This window comes from Agelaius phoeniceus, chromosome 5 (genome assembly GCF_051311805.1).
Source record: "Agelaius phoeniceus isolate bAgePho1 chromosome 5, bAgePho1.hap1, whole genome shotgun sequence".
Classification (NCBI taxonomy): Eukaryota; Metazoa; Chordata; class Aves; order Passeriformes; family Icteridae; genus Agelaius; species Agelaius phoeniceus.
Window position 1 is genome coordinate 53,592,585 of NC_135269.1, and position 18,779 is coordinate 53,611,363.

Here is an 18,779-nt window from a genome sequence, read left to right on the forward strand (position 1 = left end):
AGGCATTCTCCAGCTGAGTCCTTGAAAGATTGGCACAGTAGGAGAGACAGATGTACCAGCATCAAGATAATCTTATTAGCCCGCCAAAGATTTTCGTTAAAAGTAATTTCCCACTTGGATTTGTCTTTGCCATGTGTGTCTGATGTGTAACCTGCTTCCTAGTGCTTGCTACACATCTCTTGCCCCCAGACTACTGACTGTGAGCTCTGCTGCCTTCTGCTCAAGAGCCTGGTAAACAGCTTCTGATTTCAGTGCACTCCAGGTATCAGCTGTCACACACACCACAGCTCTCCTCCTCTCCCAGAGCCTGCTGTTAAGCGAGTGGGAAAGCCTTACATAGCAGTAGCAGAATTTGAACACTTTTGAAAATCACATTATATTAAAATATGTGGTGCAAGGAAAACAAGGCAGCATTCCTATAAAAAATAATTGTAAGGATATGGTTTAAAACCTGGATTATGTAGATGTTTTCTGTAAGGCAGAATAGGCTGTAAATTTTCAGACAAGGCTTTTGAGAGTTCAGGCAGCAGCTTATTTTCTATATCTAGCTTCCTAGAAGGAAGAAGTAAAAGGTTTGTTTTCTTCTATAAAATAACCACCCAGAGCCTCAAGTCTATTTTAACCTTTATCTGGTTAGTTGTCCAGATACATGTTGTCCTCCTCAGCCCCAAACCTTGGTGGGCTCATGTTCACTGCCCAACCTGTCACAGTGAAGGTGCTGTAGGAAAGCTTTCCACTGCATTAATTAGATAAACCTAGTGTACCAGATTATTAGATAAAACCTAGGTACCAGAAGGTACCTGTGTTTCCGACACTGAAGAAGTTGCTACAAATAAAAAGGACAAGATGCTCATACACAAGACTTAGATGATAGCAGGAGACAATGTACTTAACCTTTGGAGCAGAAAAGAGGAATCCAGTAACCATTATGTTTTTGCCAGGTGCACTCCAGACTCAGATGGCTCTGGTCAAAACCAGGGACTAGTTCTTTACATCCACAGTGAAGTTCTTAAGAAATTCAGCAAGGCCACTGAGAAGGTCCTGCACCTGGGTCAATGCAGAGTGGGGGTTGAATGGATTGAGAGTAGCCTTGTGGAGAAGGACTTGAGAATGAAACATTAGATGTGAGCTGGAAATGTGCACTTGCAGCCCAGAACCAATAGTGTCCTGGGCTGCATCAAAAGAAGTGTGGCCAACAGGTCAAGGGAGGTGATCTATCTTCCTCCAGTCCACTCTCCTGAAACTTCAGCTGGAGTATTGCATCCAACTCTGGGGCTCCCAGTGCAAGAAAGAGGTGGACCTGTTGGAGTAGGTCCAGAGAAGAGACATGGAAATGATCAGGGAGAAGGTGAGAGCTGGAGTTCATCTCCTATGAAGAAAAGCTGACAGAGTTGAGGTGGTCCAGCCTCGAGGAAGCTCCTGAGCAACATTTTTGTGGACTTTCAATATATTAAGAGGGCTTATAAGAATGATGGAGAGAGACATTTTACCAGGGTCTGTAGGGTCAGAGAAAAGGGCAACATTTTCTAAAGTGAGAAAGGGTAGTTTTATAGAGATAAGGAAGAAGTCTCTTGCAATGAGGATGGTGAGAGACTGGAACAGGTTACCCAAGAAACTTGTGTGTACCCCATCCCTAGAAATGTTCAAAGCCAAGTTGTATGGGGCTTCAAACAACCTGGTCTAAGGAAGGGTGTCCCTGCTTATGTCAGGATTGTTGGACTAGATGGTCTTTGAAAGTCCCTTCCAACCCAAACTATTTTGTGATTCTCTAAAGGTGAATGTTGTCTTGTCCCCAAGTGAGTTGTGATTTCCTAAGTCTTTACCAACAGTAGTGTATGAAAATATCCTTGCTACTCACTTCTTTCTAATATTCTTCTGGCAAAACTGTTTGCATGTCTGTCAAATGGGCAGGAGAATGACCCAGCACAGAAAAAATGTCATGGGATGAGGCTTTTAGCCAGCCAAGTTCTTTGAATCACAGAGCAGCCAAGCTGAGAGTTTTGTGAGAGCAGTGAAAGTCAATATGTGCTACAGACTTAAGACAGGAATCAATAGATTTGGGATCTAGGGAGAAGAGAGGGGAAGATGTCTAGGAGGTAGTAACACCCTTAAATTAGTGCTGCCATTGAAGACTGTCCTGTGAAAATACAGCTGGAGTCACGATAAGGCAGGAGAAAGGCAGGAAGAGCTGAGAGATGTTCATTCCAGTTTCCCATGCAACTCTTGCATTGATGCTCTGCCCAGAATCCCTACAGAGAAAACCTTTAAGGGCAGAACTCACACAGCTCTGTTAATAACACATCTGATGTGTGAAGCCATCCAGTATTCACATCTCTCATCTTTTTCTTATTGCTCCCTAAAACAGACTGCTATATATGATCTTGCTTTCCTTGAACTTCTTGGTGTGCCTACCATGAATGAATGTTGGAGGAGTGCAGCAAAATCACAGATTGCTCTGGCTCAGCTTCTCTCTAGCATTGCTTTAGAAGATGACTGTAACCAGTTAGCCTTCTCCCTTTGGATTTGATTACTTCCAGTGCTGAACAGGATATCGCCTGGTGATATTTTACTGTGCTTGGTGATTCTATACAAATTCTAAACTGAAATTTTCTCATCCTCAGGATAAAAAATTTGTGGTTGGAAACAGCCAATTTGAATTTGAAGCTTCTGTTGATGAGTCAGATGAAGGAAAATTTTCATTCGTGAGTAAAGAGGTAAATGTGAAAATATTATTCACCTACTAAATATGCTCAGTTCTTCTAAATTGTTCCCGTAGCCACATGTGTCCAGAATTACACAGGTAATATGTGTTTCCTTCAGAAAAGAAAGTCACCTCTGATGGAGATTTTCCTTTGGCAGTAGTAGTGAAAGGCTACCATTTTGGCTCAGAGCTCCTGAAGTCTCCCCTCAAAGCCCTCAATCTTTCTCCCTGATTTCTCTACCTGTGTAACCCATGGAATTATTGAACTGTCTCTGGAGGAATTTGAGACCACTAATGTTTTATTCTTCACTTTTTATGCAATCTAGTGAAATCATTGATGATAAAATGCAAGAATTTCAGTGCTCTCCCTCTCCACATTCCAATTCATTATCTTTCCCATTTTGTATCTATAAAAATGGGAATGGTAAGAATGGTAACAATATGCTGTTGCTTGGCTACCTAGTAGTTATGCTTCTTTCACTCTCACTTTTTTTATTGCAAAAGGAAATAATATTTTAAAAATGGTCTATTTTCTAAGCTCCAAGTTTGACTCACAAATGTTATGCTGACTTTATATCTTACAAGCTCACTAACTAGTTTTGAGAATTAATGAGCATTTCTGCATCATCTGTGCCTAGCACAAAGCATTTGCTTTATCAAGCGTTTGTATTTTTATTTGTTCTTCTTGTTTCCCAACAATTGTCATTGCTGCTCTTTCAGCATGAGCAGAAGCTCATGTTTTGGAGCATGTGAACCTTATGATTTGGCTGTAAAATGAGGAGGCTGCACTGTAAAAGATGCAAGAGATTTCCCCTCCATGTGGTGCAAGTCTGCTGTGCCCACAGAAGTAATGGGGCCAGATGGTGTGGGAAGGGAGAACTCAGCAGGGTCAGCAGCTATACTTACTGCCTCTGAACAGCACTTTTGCTGCTTTGATACTTCTAACCAAATGTAAATTAAATTAATGAAAAGAGAGTTTTCGGATATTGCTGTCCCTTGGTACTTGAAAATTCTGATTGTGAAGGATTAGGTTCATTAAAACGTTTTTCTATAAATGTATCTGCCCAAAATGAAAAAAGGGCATAAGGCTTGGGAGAGTTTCTAAAACCTTCACAGGTCTGATTATTGAGAATCGTAGAAAATGCATTAAATTAATCTTGTCAAATGAAGGTATAAATATCTCTATTATGTCATCTTTTCTAGTTTTCCTATAGTGCAAATGAGACCCTACAACTTAATTTATCCATAAAAACAGATAAGGTCAAGATTGACAGCAAACTGATGGGTAAGTATGAAATATGGGATTAAAGGGAGATTAATTACAGTAAGCAGAAATCAATTCCTTCATAATTTGGAGTTTTGTTAATAAGAATGTTTGTATGTTTTACTGGTTTGGGTGAAACAATTAATCTGACAGATCAGAAGTTATTAATGTTAAACTAAAGCTTTAAACATCTGTGTTGTCAGCAAGTTTGCCAGGGACACCAACCAAGCTGTGTGGTGCAGTGACGTGCTGGAGAGAAGGGATGGCATCCAGAGGGCCTTTAATGGGCACCAGAGCTGGGCCTGCACAAACCTCATGAGGGCCAACAAGGCCAAGTGCAGGGTCCTGCACATGGGCTGGGGAAATCCCAAATACAAGCTGGAATATGAAGGGATTGAGAGCAGTCCTACAGGGCATGACAAGCTGGACCCAGCAATGTGTGGGTGCAGCCCAGCAAGCCCAGTCACGTCCTGGGCTGGATGAGAAGCAGCGTGGCCAGAGGGTGAAAGAGGGGATTCTCTCCCTCTGCTCCTCTCTCAGACCCCACCTGCAGGGCTGCACCCAGCTCTGGGCCTGCCACGTAAGAAGGACATCATGGACCTGTTGGAATGAGAACAGAGTAGGAAGGGCCACAAAGATGATCAGAGGGCTGCAACACCTCTCCTATGAGGAAAGGCTGAGGGAGTTGGGGTTGTTCAGCCTGGAGAAGAGAATGTTGCAGAGAGACCTTGTTGCAATTTTTCAGTACCTAAAGGTCGTTTATAAAAAGGATAAGGACTAAATTTTTGCAGGCACTGTTGCACTAGAACAAGGGGTAATGGTTTTACACTGAAAGAGGGTAGATTTAGACTAGATATAAGGAAGGAGGCTGGTGAACACTGGCACAGGTTGCTGTGCTGGTTTCAGCTGGAGTAGAGTTTGTTTTCTTCACAGTGACTAATACAGGGCTATGTTGTGGATACCAGAGAGATAGTAGATGCCCTGTACCTGGAAACATTGAGGTTCAGGCTGGATGGGCCTCTGTGTAGAATCACAGAGTTACAGAATTACAGAATATCCTGAGTTGGAAGGGACCCACAAGGATCATCAAGTGCAGCTGCTGGCTGTACACAGGACAATCTCAAAAATCTCTTGATCTAGCTGAAGATGTCCCTGCTCATTGCAGAGATTTGGACTAGGTGACCTTTAAATGTCTCTTCCAACCCAAAGTATTCTGATTTTATGATTCTATAATTTTCAAGATTGCTTTTGCTCTGAAGTACAATCCTAATAGCAAAGCTTCCCAGTTCATACTTAAGTATGAAAATTAAACACTTAAGCATTTTGATTTTTTTCTTTCAATGATCTTTTCCTTTCCTCAATAAACTTTCCTCATCTAACAGCAGAAAGAGGATCCTTGTCACAGCCACTCATATGGACTTTACCTGAAATCTCATCTCTTAGCTTGTCTCAGTTCAGGCAGATTCTGCAGTCCCTATGTTAGCTGGCAATCAAGAAAACACAGAAACATTCAGTGTGTTTTCAGATCATTACTCTATTAATTTATTTCTATTAAAAATAAATTTAAAATTATAGCACAAAGACTTGATCTCTGATAAAAATCTCTTTATGAATATAAATTTCATTTGTTTTCAACATACAATAATGAAACAATGAATCCTAGTCCTAAGGTAAGAAAACTGCTTTAAAATCAATGGAGCAGTATCTAGGACCCAGCTTACATGTCTTTGGACTGACATTTAAGGCAGAATTTTGCAAAACCCATGAGGCAACCCTCTTGTTACTTGCATTATGGGACAGCATCAGGAAAATCCTAGTCCCCCAAGTAATTTCCTCTGCAGAATAAATCTTCAGACCATTTTTCCAACTGTACAATATTTAAATTTATTCTCTTTCATACTGGCAGCACGAACTATGTTTTTAGAAGATTTTCCCTATAGTTCTGTGTGCAGTGTTAAAAGACTTAAAAGAGGACCTGGCACAAATTTTATAGGGAGGTTATATTACAATCTCAGACTGTCTTAATTTCCATTCCAGAGGCTGTCATGTTTAAAACTGCAGAATTTTAACCAAATAATCCCAACATCTTTTTTCCAAGTCAGGAAAAAACATTAAAAACAAAACAAAACAAAACAAAAAAGTTGCTAAATTATTAAAGAAATGTTATAATTCAAATTGAAATATAGAACACTTCCAAGAGGGAACTTGAAAAATTATCAACAGATGTCTCTTTTTAGTATAAAAGGGATTTTTTAAAATCCAAATTCTTTCTGACTTTCAGACTCCCTTGCCATATGAAATCCAGAGCATAATGTGTTTTTATGCATCTCATCTTGAAAAGAATTGGCTTTGGGTGTATGGCTGCTGCTGAGAAGCACCTTTGAACCTGCCAGTGAAAGAACCCTTTCTTTGTATGACACTTAGTGAATACTAAGTTATGATAGCATTTTTACATCTCGAGCCATCAGGGGTTCTGAACAGTGTGAAATCCAATATATCCCTTTTATCCTTTGTTCTTTTATCGATGATATCACAGCTGGTATCTAAAGGTGATGGATAAGAGTCTGAATCTAATGAGTAGCTTGCTGCTGGTACAAATAATGAGCTGATCAGTGAACAAGGGGAGCAGTTAATGCTTTGAGGCCGTGGCTTTCTTCATTGCATTTAAGCAACTGGATGTGAGGGACATCAAGACTTCGCAGGGCTGACATTGTTTGCTGAGGGATGGAATATGAATCCCTGTCCAGCCAGTGAAGGATAATGAAGTAATTGAGTAAACAAATTCCCATGCTCTACCTGATGGCCGTGTGGTTGTCTGGGTGGGAAATGCAAGGTTTGGGAAGCCAAGGAGAAGGTTTGCTCAACAATATTTCCTGTTGAAGTGTCTGTGCAGTAGCAGTCTTTCATAAGAAAGCAATCTGGTTTCTATAAAAGCGATTCCCAGCAAGGAAACTTGTCCTTGCCACTGTCCACAAGGCAAAGAGCAGCATACATGGGCTGTCAGTCTGGTGCCTTTCCCCAGCACTATATCCACAAAACAACATACAGAGGGGATAACTGACACACAAACTGCAGGAAATATGGCTTGGTTTATGTTTGTTGCTCAGTGCCTTTCATATTGATGTGCTCAGTTTATGAAGCAAATGATGCTACTCCTGCTTTGTGCTCATCAATTCCTTGGAAGTTCAAGACAGAGATTAAATCAAATGGATGCTCTTTCTCATTGATTCATTTTTACAAATGCCAAAGTCCCTTAGTTTTGCATGCACCTCTAATGTTTCTTCAGCTAATTTTGTGCTTGTAAAGGTACTTAAAATCAAGTGGATATGCTGACTATAGGTAAGAAAGGGTTAAAATCAGGCTGCATCATTGCATTAACTCTTCATTGTAAGGGAAAGAAAAAAACCTGTTATTATCTTAAAGACTAGCTGTGAAACTGAATGCTGACGGGTTTAAACACACAGCATTTAGAGAAAAACTGCCTGTATGGGATTACATGTTCTCCTGCAAGTGGCAGAGGCTAGCCAAGACTTGGGCATCTGCAATATTGTTCATGCCTAGCAGGAGAATAAGGCCACTGCTGAAAAAATAATGGAAAACTAGCATTCTCATTTTAATTTCATTTCACTAGAAATCTGACATGGTAGTCTCTTGGAATTATATTTCAAGGGCTACTGCTGCTGCTGTTATCTAGGAAGATAGCAAGTGTATTGAAATGCTACTGACTGGAGGGTGGTTTTGCCAGTGTCCTTTGTAAAGCCCTGCTCCTCTGAGAGTAAAAGCTCATTTTAAATAGATGCTTTTAATGGCCTTTACTGTATGCATCTCAAAAGGATTTACTTTTGTCCACATCTGTTTACTTTCCTTTATTTCCTGCATCTTTAAGTATGAACCTCTTTTGAAAAGAATCCAGTGTCACTAAGGCTACTGTTTCTTGGGACTTAATGAAGGGAAGGGGAAGGGGAAGATGTTAAGGCTCTGTCTTGTATACCCTATTCCCATCTGCAAGCACATTTAACTCTTGAAAGAGCACAGGAGGAAGCCTAAAAAGCTTTCTGCTGTTCTGGTAAGTTAAGTTGATTTACAAGACTCAAAAAGTGACAGAGCCTCAGTGGCAGAGGGTGAGAGGCTGTGTGGCCAGAAATACAGAGCAGCAAAGAGTGGAGAGAAGGAAGGGAAAATGGAGCAGAAAAGCAGGCAGGAAGATGTTTTCCTCTTTACAATAATCATCCCACCTGTCCAGGGAGGCACAGCACTCCCATGCTGGGCAATCTGGGCAACTTGCTCACTTTCCCTAGAGAAACGTGGTATCTTTTCAGTCTGTTTTCTTCTGGGCTAGTTCTCAAGTGCATCTCCATATGGTTTTTTGTAAGCCCAGGCTCTCCTTATGGTGTTGAACCACCGAGATATGTCTCAAGGCTTTGCATCTATTTGGGAAAATTAGTTTGATTCAGGGACTGTGCATCATGCTAAAGATTGATGGGGGCCAAAACAAGCTTAGTGTCTGGGACAGTTGGTCTCTGCTTCATCAGTAAGGGAGATACAACTATCAGATTTGATTTCTTGGCTCAGAAAAGCTAGAACTAAACCCCACTACAAAAGGAACAAGGTGTACATCAGGATGACAGTTCAAGACAAAAGGGAAAACAAAAGCAAGAAAATAGAGAAGCATGAAGAAACACAGAGGTATTAACTTGAACAAAGGTTAACATTTTATTAAGTGTTAACTTTCTATTTGGTTCAGGCATGAGTGATGATTATGGAAAGTCCCAAATGTCCTGGAAACAGCCTACAAAGGCAGCTGTCTTCCTTTAATCCTGCAACTGGCAGAGGTCCCATGCCCACTGGTGTCCACCCCTACTGACATCTATGCAGAGTCTATACCTTCCATATCTGACTTGGGATGCTCCAAGGACCTGATTTTTGAATTAATCTTTAAACAATTGTATGTGTTATTGAGGTTAGTCAAAGTAAGGACTTTGTACTTGAATGTTTTGACAGTGCCTGAGTGACAAAAATATATTTGCAGGCTAGTCATACTCTGCACATGGATAAATGTCAGGTTTTTCCATAGAGAAAAAATAAAATTTTCTCTCAGCATCATTCAGGGGTTGAGAACAGACTGTACATATTACTCACGTGACTCCACTGAACTTTATACAGAGGGTTACTTTTCCTTCCTAAAGGACACTGAATATCCTTGAAACAGAGAGAAACATCTAAATATGTTTGCTGTTCATCTTTCAGTGACTCTGTACAACTGCTCCTACGGACGAAGCGACTGCAGCCTGTGCCTTGCTGCCCCACCTGAGTACAGGTGTGTGTGGTGTGAGGAGGATGGCAAGCCCAGCAAGTGCGTTTATGAAAAGCTCTGTCGCGCTGCCCCCACCGACACGTGTCCTCCTCCAGAAATCACTGGTGTAAGATTGATTTTTTCTCTCCCTACCAGCATCATATTTTTCATGAGAAAGCAGCCGAGTGAGCTCATACTGAAAGGCAGGTTTTTTTCCTTAAGCAAGCCTCTGAAATAGCTGAAAGGAAATAATGTCAGTAGTGATGTGTGTGAGAGATTTGTAAAGACTCAAAATAAGAGACTGAATGGATTCTTTGAGCCTCCTTGTTTCTCAAGCCTTGTCCTCCCTGTATCAGAAGCCAGGGTAGCAGTGCATGCTTAAAACGTGGCATTTGATTCTGGCATTCTTAGCATGGATTTTTTTCTCCTTTCTACCTGAAATTAGTCTGTAATAGAGGTTCACTGTTCCTGGAACTACAAATACATACAACAGCTCTTTTACAGGCTTCAAGCTAGACTTTGAAATAGCATTTAATAAGGGAGCAGATTTTTTCTGCTCTGTGTCACAAAGTGTTTTCCAGGTGTCAGTGATATTTTTCAGTCCACACCAGCATCAAATCCAAGGCTGTAGGAACTGAATGTAAGAAGTCAGAGAGGCCAAATGTGCACCTGACTTACTCTGCAGTCGGAGCATTCACTCAGAGTCAGGGAAGGTTGTTGTCCACTGTGGTGGGTCAGCAAGGCAAAGAAAGTCATAAATCCATGTCCTTTCCAGAAACAAGCCAATGCTGCTTTTTTGGGCATAATTGTTGAGAAAAGAGTGATACATGCTTCCACTGGGCAAATGTAAATTGCTGTAGCAGTGATATCAGTACTTAAAAACTCAGACACACTGTTTGATGAGAACACATCTCAAGCCATCACAAAATGTGGTAACTGTGTGACACAGGTTGAGAGTTGTAGAAGGGATGTTTCACTCAGTAGGGACTGTCTGAAACCTGTGGCTCAAAGTGGCAGAGACACTGCATTCCTGGAGACTGTGCAGTCAGAGGTGCAATGTGCCTACTGGCAGACCTGCAGAACACTGAGGAAGGTTGGCCATGAGGGCACATCTGAGAAGAAACAGCTGTTAAACAGCTGAAGTCTGCCAAGGAAGGTAAATACCCTAGAAGATTGACAAAATGTGTGGAGAAGAGTACTTGTATAGTATCTGTGCCCAGGTAAACATGACTTGAGAAAAAAGGAAAAGGAAAATCTAAAAAAAAAAGTGTTTTCACCTGGGATCCTCTTTCTACATTATTGTGGACAAAAAAAAGATACTAAAATATTTTAGGTTTTCAGACCTTACATTAGCTTTAGATATGAACATAACATTTGGAAAGAGCTAGGCAAACAGTTGAGTAATGTTTCAGCTAGTTTGTGTATGGGTTGAGTGCAGATGGACAGCCAGTGGCCAGGCAGCCAGCAGAGGCAGCCACATCGCTGTGCTCAGGCTTGCCTAGACCTGAGAGACCGATTTTGATGGAGCAGGCATTGAAGTGCAACCTCACTTTTCTTGATGGCAAACTTGCAGCCCTCCAAAGCTGAAGGCCTGAAAAGGTCTTGCTGAAGGTGCTCCAAGCATTGTGTAGGAAAGCAGGTTAGCCTCCCAGCAAATATTCTGAATTGAAGTGCCTGTTAGGGCCATATTCCAGTCTAAGCACTCCACTGCAACTGCACAGTCTTCTCTGTCCTCATTTTATTTGCAAATTACTTGGTTACCATCAGCCCATGCTGCAGCACCCTACCATGAGATGCACTAAGGGAAATCAAGGGACTGGAGGAAATTTTGAAAACACTATTGTGGGCACTGTGTGTTAGAAAGGTGCACTGCTCTGCTGTGAACCTAAAGGGATAAAATCAGAACAACAAAATGCTGGAAAAGCTCTGGGGAAGGATTGTGAGAAGAGTGCGATGAATTTGCTTTTCACAATCACAGTACTTCAGTGGAGGAAGCAAACTTAAAATAGAATAAGCACCAGGCAAGGGTTTTGTACATAACAGTCTGCCACAGGAGACATGAAATCTTGTTGAATACTAGTTCTGAGCTAACAGATGATTAATTAACATTAAAAAGTTGCATAGCTTGTTTTTTGTTTGTCCTACAAGAAACATCTACATTTCAAATGTTGGTAAGTCAAAGTAGCTTTAAATAATATAGAAGAGCAACATAATCACTGCAGTATTTAATTTTGCTTTTTTTTTTTTTTTCCTGTCCCTTATGCAAACACAGATTGAGCCAAAAACTGGACCACTAAGTGGTGGAATTCTTTTGACCATAATGGGATCTAATTTGGGAATAAAGGCAGAAGATGTAAAAAATGTAACAGTGGCAGACAAGGAATGTCTTTTTAAAGAGGAGTTCTACTCTGTTTCCACAAGGTAATTGATGGATGCTTTTCACAAGATTTTAGAAGAAAAAAGGAACCTCTGTGCATTTTCAAGAAAAGATGATCTTCTAGTGGTTACAAAAGGTTACCATTTGAAAAAATAACTATTGCTATGATATACATGCAATATTTCATAGTAAAATGTCTGACTCTCTATTTAAAATTGTTTTAGATTGTAATACAGCAACAAATTTACAATGGTGTACTACCATCCTGCTCCTGATTGAAGTTTTTTCCTTACTTGATTGAAAAGCTTTCATAAACTGTTACTGCACATATATCAAGACTATTTGTTTTTAAATTAAAGGCAATCTACATGTGCATCTAGTCATTAAAACTTTGCTAAATCTGAACCACAGTGAAGGCAAGCATACAAGATTTATGGGAAAGTAGGGAAAACAAGAGGAAGCTTAAAATCTGTCTAGTCCAGCCACAGAGTTTCTTGCCTGGGGACAGGGAGGGAGCCCAGAGTTTAGGTTTAGCTGTAGATGACTAAGTTTCATCTCAAAGCCAACAAGTCCATGGATGTTGAATTGCCTAAGCAGGTTGGTAGATGTTTTGTGGATTGCTTGTCACACTCTTAAGCAGTGCCAAAAATTAAAACAGAATGCTTAAATTCTTCTAGGTAGGTATCTAGGTGTTTACTACAGATTATATCAAGCTTCTAATTTCAAGAGGGAAATACCCTTTTGATATTAACTGATGAAAAGCGTTGCAGGAAGGTTCAGTTGTAATATTAAGAGTAATGACGGCTTTTTCTTTCATTCACTTTTGAAAGCTGCAATTGAAACCTTGGCTTTCTTTTCCTTCCTAGAATTTAAATTGTAACACAGTAATTTTTTGCTATTTCTGTGGCATGTTTTGAAAGTGACTTTGAAGATACCTAAGTGATTTTTTTTTTAGCTTTTGAAAAATATTTAACTTTAGTCAATGTATGGATCAGGCATTTAGAAGCTTCCCAGGCCTCTAGGACTGAAGAAGGTAAAGAATAGCTGGTTTTTTCTTACTGCTTCCCAATTTTATTCCCAGCACTCCTGCATTTACATGCACTTCCAACCAGTCATCTTTCCCCATTCCTTATTTTCAGTGTTTGCAAAAGCTACACTGAGTTGCGACATAGCCTTACAAGAATTTCCCCATCCTCTTGGCTTTTTCTAAAGCTTTTTGATATTTTTAAATACATGGAAAGGAGCCAGAACTGAGATGACTGGTTCCTTGTATCATAGCAACATTACTGGTTTCCTAAGTTCTGGCAATGTAGTAATGGGTGAGAACAAATGCAACTTGCATCATGTCATTTATCAACAAATTAGTGGGTTTTGAAGGATGTTCCTGGCTAGGGAAGCTTAAAAAAAGAAGTTGTCAAAATCTTCAAATAGATATCTTTAATTTTCTGTATTTATCTCCCTCTGTTCTTTTTTATTATTATTACCTTCTTTTTATAAAATTAAATTTAAAAAAAATTAATTAAAAGTGCCTTGTCTTGCTCCCCTATCCTTCTTCAGTTAAAAGCTAGTATTTTTAGGGGACAGTGGCTCCCATGCACAGCAAGATTTAAGACACTTAAGGGTGCTTTCTGGCTCTGTGGTGATTTAATTGTTGGCCTTGGAGAAGTCATTCTTTGTAGTTTTCCATTAGTAATGTGGGGGAAGGGAGGCAATGCCAGCGCTGGGAAGGGAGGGAACTTTTCCAATTAAAATCCCTGCTACGATGTTTCCCCCACAGCCCCCGGCCCCGGCCCCCGACTGCTTTCCCTAGCTTGACATATGGTAAAAATTCCTCCAAAGGCACCATTTCCTGTTTCTGCCTGACATGAAGATACAACTTCCAAGAATACAGTAGAGAGATGATGAGGAACAGGCTCAGGCAGCCATACACATGCCAGGACATGCAAGAATTCTGAGAATTTTGTCCATTTGCCAGTACCCAGGAAAAAAGTCTGGAGTGATTTGCAGAGGGACTTGACAATCCTTTTATTATAAGTCCTGATTTAAGTACATTATACCCAGAAATTTGGAGTCATTGAGGGATTTTTTGCTACTTTAGATTTTTTTAAGAAGTCATGCACTGTTTAAAGAAGAATAGCAATAATCTTGGAGGGAGAGTGACAGAAATGAGCAGTGATCATAGGGTGTGGCCTATATGAAACTGACTGAGCAGGCTATGAGCGCTATATCCCTCCATATCTAACTGTATTATCAGCTCTCCATTAAGCATTTGTCCCAGTTTTCAAGTGTGTCAAATCCTTATTGTCTTTTCATGCTATTATTCTGTGGTTTACCTGTTTGAAATAACAATTTAAACATCCTAGCTATCACTCAACAGCAGTGTTAGTTCTAAGGCAGCATTTTCTTGGCCAGTGCTCCTTGACCTCTGATTTTGCATGTGTTATCTGTGAATTTATTTTCAGAGAACAGTAATTCTGAAGGGATTTTGATCATAGGTGTGAAAACGTTTGAAGCTGAAAGGTAGCAAGATGCGCAACAAAATTATCAGCAGTTAAAACACACAAAATCATAAGATAGCTGATGGTCTGATGTTTGCATCAAGGAGGTGGGAGCTCCTTTGTGGGTTTGGGTTTTTTTAACATCACAAAGACCACAGTAAATCTTGTGTCAGGTTGCAGAGGTTCAACTGACTTATGGGGCTGAATTTGAGTCCTCTGAGAAGGCACTTCTACTAACAGACTGCTGAAGTGGCTGTGTACAGTGCTCAGGTTTCGGGTTTACCAGCCCTTGGATAGACAAGCAAACTATTCTTGGGTGGTTTTGCTGGGAATCTGAGGCAGCACTGGATTACATAGAATAGGATAAAGCAGAGTTGGTGCTCTTGCTGGCAGTGTGTGTGGTAGCTCACATACATTGCCCTGGTATTGCAGCTGTCACTTCTAACAGATAAGCTTACATTCTTTCCTTTTAGGATTGTCTGTCAAGTTGGACCAATGAGTGAACCACAGCAAGGTCAAATTGAAGTTAACATCAATGGAAAATTAGGTAGATCACCAAGTGAAGTGTTGTTTACATACCAGGTAAGTGCATTTTTTCGGAGATCTGTTTTATACTTTGTGTATGACATAACTTAAAGTTAAGCACAGAATTGTTTGTGTTTGTTGTACTGTTTCATCAATAGCACTGCCATTGAAAAATATTTGAAAACACTTAATTCCAGCATTTCTATATACAAAAGGAGTACCAAAAATCAATTCTGATCAATAGATTAAGAGTCTTAAAATAGGATGATGTCATTTGCCATCTAAGTTAAAAAGATGTGGTAAAAAAGCAAGTGGAATAAACTTATTCACTAGTAACATAATATCTCTGAAGTATCACTATTAAATAAAAAAGTCAGCACTGCAAAAAATTAGGTATTCTCTAGATACATGGTGCACTATTTTAATCACGGTATTTAGTCTAGGCAATTTTCTTAATTAGAAGAATGGATGCAGAGCAGCTGAAGAATAAGTAATGAAGGTACATTAATTTCTTTAATAATTTATTTCATTCAAAAGTATGGCATGCAGAGCCACAGACAGCGTGATGTGTGTTCATATTACTTATGTGCTTTGTTTTCAGTGTGACTGTGAAAGAGAATTTCATTTCTATGTTAATTGCTTTGCTCTAAACGTGGCCCTAGCTTATAGCTGGTCTAGCCTGTGCTTTTAGCAGCAAGTAGCTTTATCTGTATCTATGAGGTCTTCAAATTTTATAAGATCATGTGATAGTTGAGAGGTTTAAATAATATCAGTCCCCATAATGATACTTAAAATTAGACCTATAAAACTATAAAACATAACTTGTGTGCTAGGCTTTTATCTTCTCCCTTATTTAAACTTCTGTCTCATTAATTCTTGATGTCAAGTGAGAAGTAAAGGAAAGGATTCAGCAGTGGAATAAGTCGAGAATGACATTTAACGGAGAAGAGGACATTCTTGTTTTCACAAAACAGGCTAGAAGTGGGGTTTCTGTAATTTCCAAGCAAATACCTCCTCTCTCTGGTGACACTGCTGCAAAAAACAACTACCCTTGTTGCTTGAATATGGCATGTGTTCCTTTGTGGAAGTGTAGGATATGATCTTAACCAGAAACAGTTATATAATCTCCCATGTGTATGTTTGTGGTCTCTAGGACAGAGACTATGGCAGTAAGACCTACATGAGATTTTGACATGAATCTGTTGGGTGTGTTCCACACCAGTTCTCCTATCCTTCTGTGTATAAAGATCTTCCCATGATTTTCATGGAAAACGTGAAGTTATTATGGAATGGGTTGAAACCTGAACCATGTAGGCTTTGGAGCCTGTCTTTGGACTTGTTTTGGTGTGATTCCCTCCTCAGCACATCTGAAAGGGACATAAGGAGCCATTGCTTTTGGCCACTTCAGGGAAAGATTCTTAACTGCCTATCAATGAGGTGATGGGAGAAGTGGCTGTGCATGAGCATTACCTGGGTGGATGTCCTCCTGCAAGTCCAAGAATCTCTGTGTGTCAGTCTCTGCCTGCATTGAGATCACTGAAAAATCAGTGGCCTAAGCCAACTGCTGATAAAGAGCATTTTTATTTACTGCAAGACTCTTTCCATGTGGACCCTATTTACAATATGGAAAGCATTGACAAATAATACAATTCACACCTGAAAATTGATGATATTCATTTCTAGTTTCATTTCCCTTAATTCCACAAGAAAATGAAGCCAACTTTGGACTGTAGGATTGAAGTCAGTATGGGGTGTCACACTGATGTGCACCTCTACAAGTGTGGCACAAATGCTTTGGCATGAGAACAGACAATCAGAGCAGACAGTTGCATCAGTTAATGTTGGCTTAAAAGCTGCAGTCTTGTTTCAGTGCTTTTTTCAGACCTCTTTCACAGACATGCAAAATCTATGCTTTGTGTAAAACCTCTTCTACTCAGTATATACAAAGGAAAGAAAATAATCTTCTTTCCAAGAACCCTTCTAAAATAAATTTTCTCTCATGTATTTCCCTGTTTCTTTGGCACATGGGATGGATAGCCTTCTGCTGGTCACTATTATTGTTTTTACTGTGAGCTCTGACTACTTGAAGCAGAATAGTTTCATCTTTAGCAGTGACTGTTCTAAATGCAGCGTGTGGCATGACAGGGCAGAAGTGCACAAGGAGACACTGGAGATGCTCATCCTGATGTGTCTGTGTGTACCAGAGGTATCACCATATACCCCACTGCCTCAGCCTCATACATGTGATTAGTATCTGCCACCAAAAGCACGTATCAAGTAGATTGAGTATAAGAAAGAATTATATGATGAGAGTGGTGAGTCACTGAAAGAAGTTGCCCAGAAAAGCTGTATCTGCCCCATTATTGGAACTGTTCAAGCCAGGTTGGATGGGACTTCAAGCAACCTGGTCTAGGGAAAGGTGTCCCTGTGCATGGCAGGAGTGTGGGACTAGGTGGGCATTGAAGGTCCCTTCCATCCTGAACCATTCCATGATTCTAGAAGTAGTACTGTTTGGCTCTTGTTGATACCCAGTCTGAACAGTGTGATTTATTTTTAAAGGTGGATTGATGAGAATCAATAGTCAGAACAACTTGGGTCTCAGACTCATGCTTCTTTCCTGTCTGCCACTACAGAGCATTTCAGAACTGACAAATGTGCAAGACCTTCATGAAATGGGTCAAAAATCCAGTTAAAAGGGAAGCCATGGTTTCAATTTATAATTATTTCTGAACAAAAATGCCTTGGTCCAGAAGTGTCTGTGCTGTACAGTAAATACTCTATTTGCTGCACAACAGGAGAAGAAAGCTTTTTGTCTCCCTACCCATCACAATTTCTCTATCCAGCCTGAGTTCAGTTCAAGTACAGTCCCAATAAAATTAAATTCTGATAACCCAGTCATCCTCTGCTGACATTTCTATTGTTTCACTATAAGCAGGCTCAGGCAATAACCATTCTCCTGTTTAGTGAAATAGAAATGAACTCCTGCTAAATTTTAATATCCAGCTATGCAGTACATCTGGAGCACTGAGAGCTTGGCTGGTCTCTGAGCAGGTGGAGCAGTAACATGGCTAAAGGCCAGTCCTGCTTTTTCATTTGTTGTTAACTTTATCTGATTTGCTTGTTGCTATGGCAGTGAGAAGCAGTCTCAAAGGAAGGAGTTAAGCTTTTCCAATGTGTATGGCCCAGATTTGCTGATCCCATACAAGTGCTGATTCTTTTCTCAGAACACCTCTTCTTTAGACTCAAGGCACCAGGACAAGAGCTTGTGGATGGTTCTGGCACCTCCAGCATTTGTCGGAACGATTTTGTGAGGTTTAGGCTGTGCAGGTTAGAATGACTTTTCAGAAAGCTCAAATAAACCTAAGATGGTGAAATTAGAGATAGAACTTTGCAAAAGTGTAGTACATTTCTGAGGTGCTGAAGGTAGTTTAGGAACTGGCTTGGAAAAAATGACTTCTTGTAAACCAGGATGTCTATTTACCTAAATGAGATGAATAACCAAAAAGAGGAGGAAGGGAGGATAAATTAGAGCCTGACCTGAGAACAAACATGAACATTCACCATACTGGAAGTTTGAATGTGAAATGAACAGCACAGTTACCATTTAACAAGGTGCACTCTTCCACCTCAATCTACCCCCAAATGTGGCAGTTTCCTCTTACGTGCATCCATCCTCTGCTTTGCTTTGTGATGTTTGAAGAAATTGCCCTGGAAGCTTTCACCAGATCAGTGCCTCAAGGCTTTTGTGGAGGTTTCAGCTCATTCCTTGATTTTTCACTCTGAGTTGTTGCCCCAATTTTACATTCCTTTTACACTGTAGCTGGGGGCTTTGGGTGGGTTTTTTTGTGGGGAAAATTACATACTTGTTGCCATTATGATTGATGCTGATAAACCACACATCCACAGAAGTCTGGAACTGCTTCCAGAGGTTCTTATTTTATTCTTAAGTCTTGCCGTACATCTTCTTTGTGTGTCAGTCCGTATGGGGGACAGGAGAGCTCCTGGATACCTGAGAGTTTTAGTGAAGTTGGCCCTTATTCATGTGGCTATTATTAGTCTTAACTCTCTATCCTCTGAGCCATGCATTTAAATACATGTCCCAGCATGCAGTACTCATGATT

General features: G+C 40.2%; 1 protein-coding gene across 8 annotated transcripts in view; it reads left to right on the plus strand.

Annotated features, from left to right (window-relative positions):
* Window positions 1-18,779, plus strand: part of PLXNB2 (plexin B2) — a 252,189-nt gene that overhangs the window by 191,122 nt on the left and 42,288 nt on the right. For all 8 annotated transcript variants that reach the window (XM_077179032.1, XM_077179028.1, XM_077179033.1 and 5 more), the window contains 5 exons: window positions 2,622-2,714; window positions 3,905-3,986; window positions 9,213-9,385; window positions 11,531-11,679; window positions 14,607-14,715. In XM_077179032.1, coding sequence (XP_077035147.1) covers window positions 2,622-2,714; window positions 3,905-3,986; window positions 9,213-9,385; window positions 11,531-11,679; window positions 14,607-14,715 — 606 coding nt within the window. The remainder of the gene's footprint in view (window positions 1-2,621; window positions 2,715-3,904; window positions 3,987-9,212; window positions 9,386-11,530; window positions 11,680-14,606; window positions 14,716-18,779) is intronic.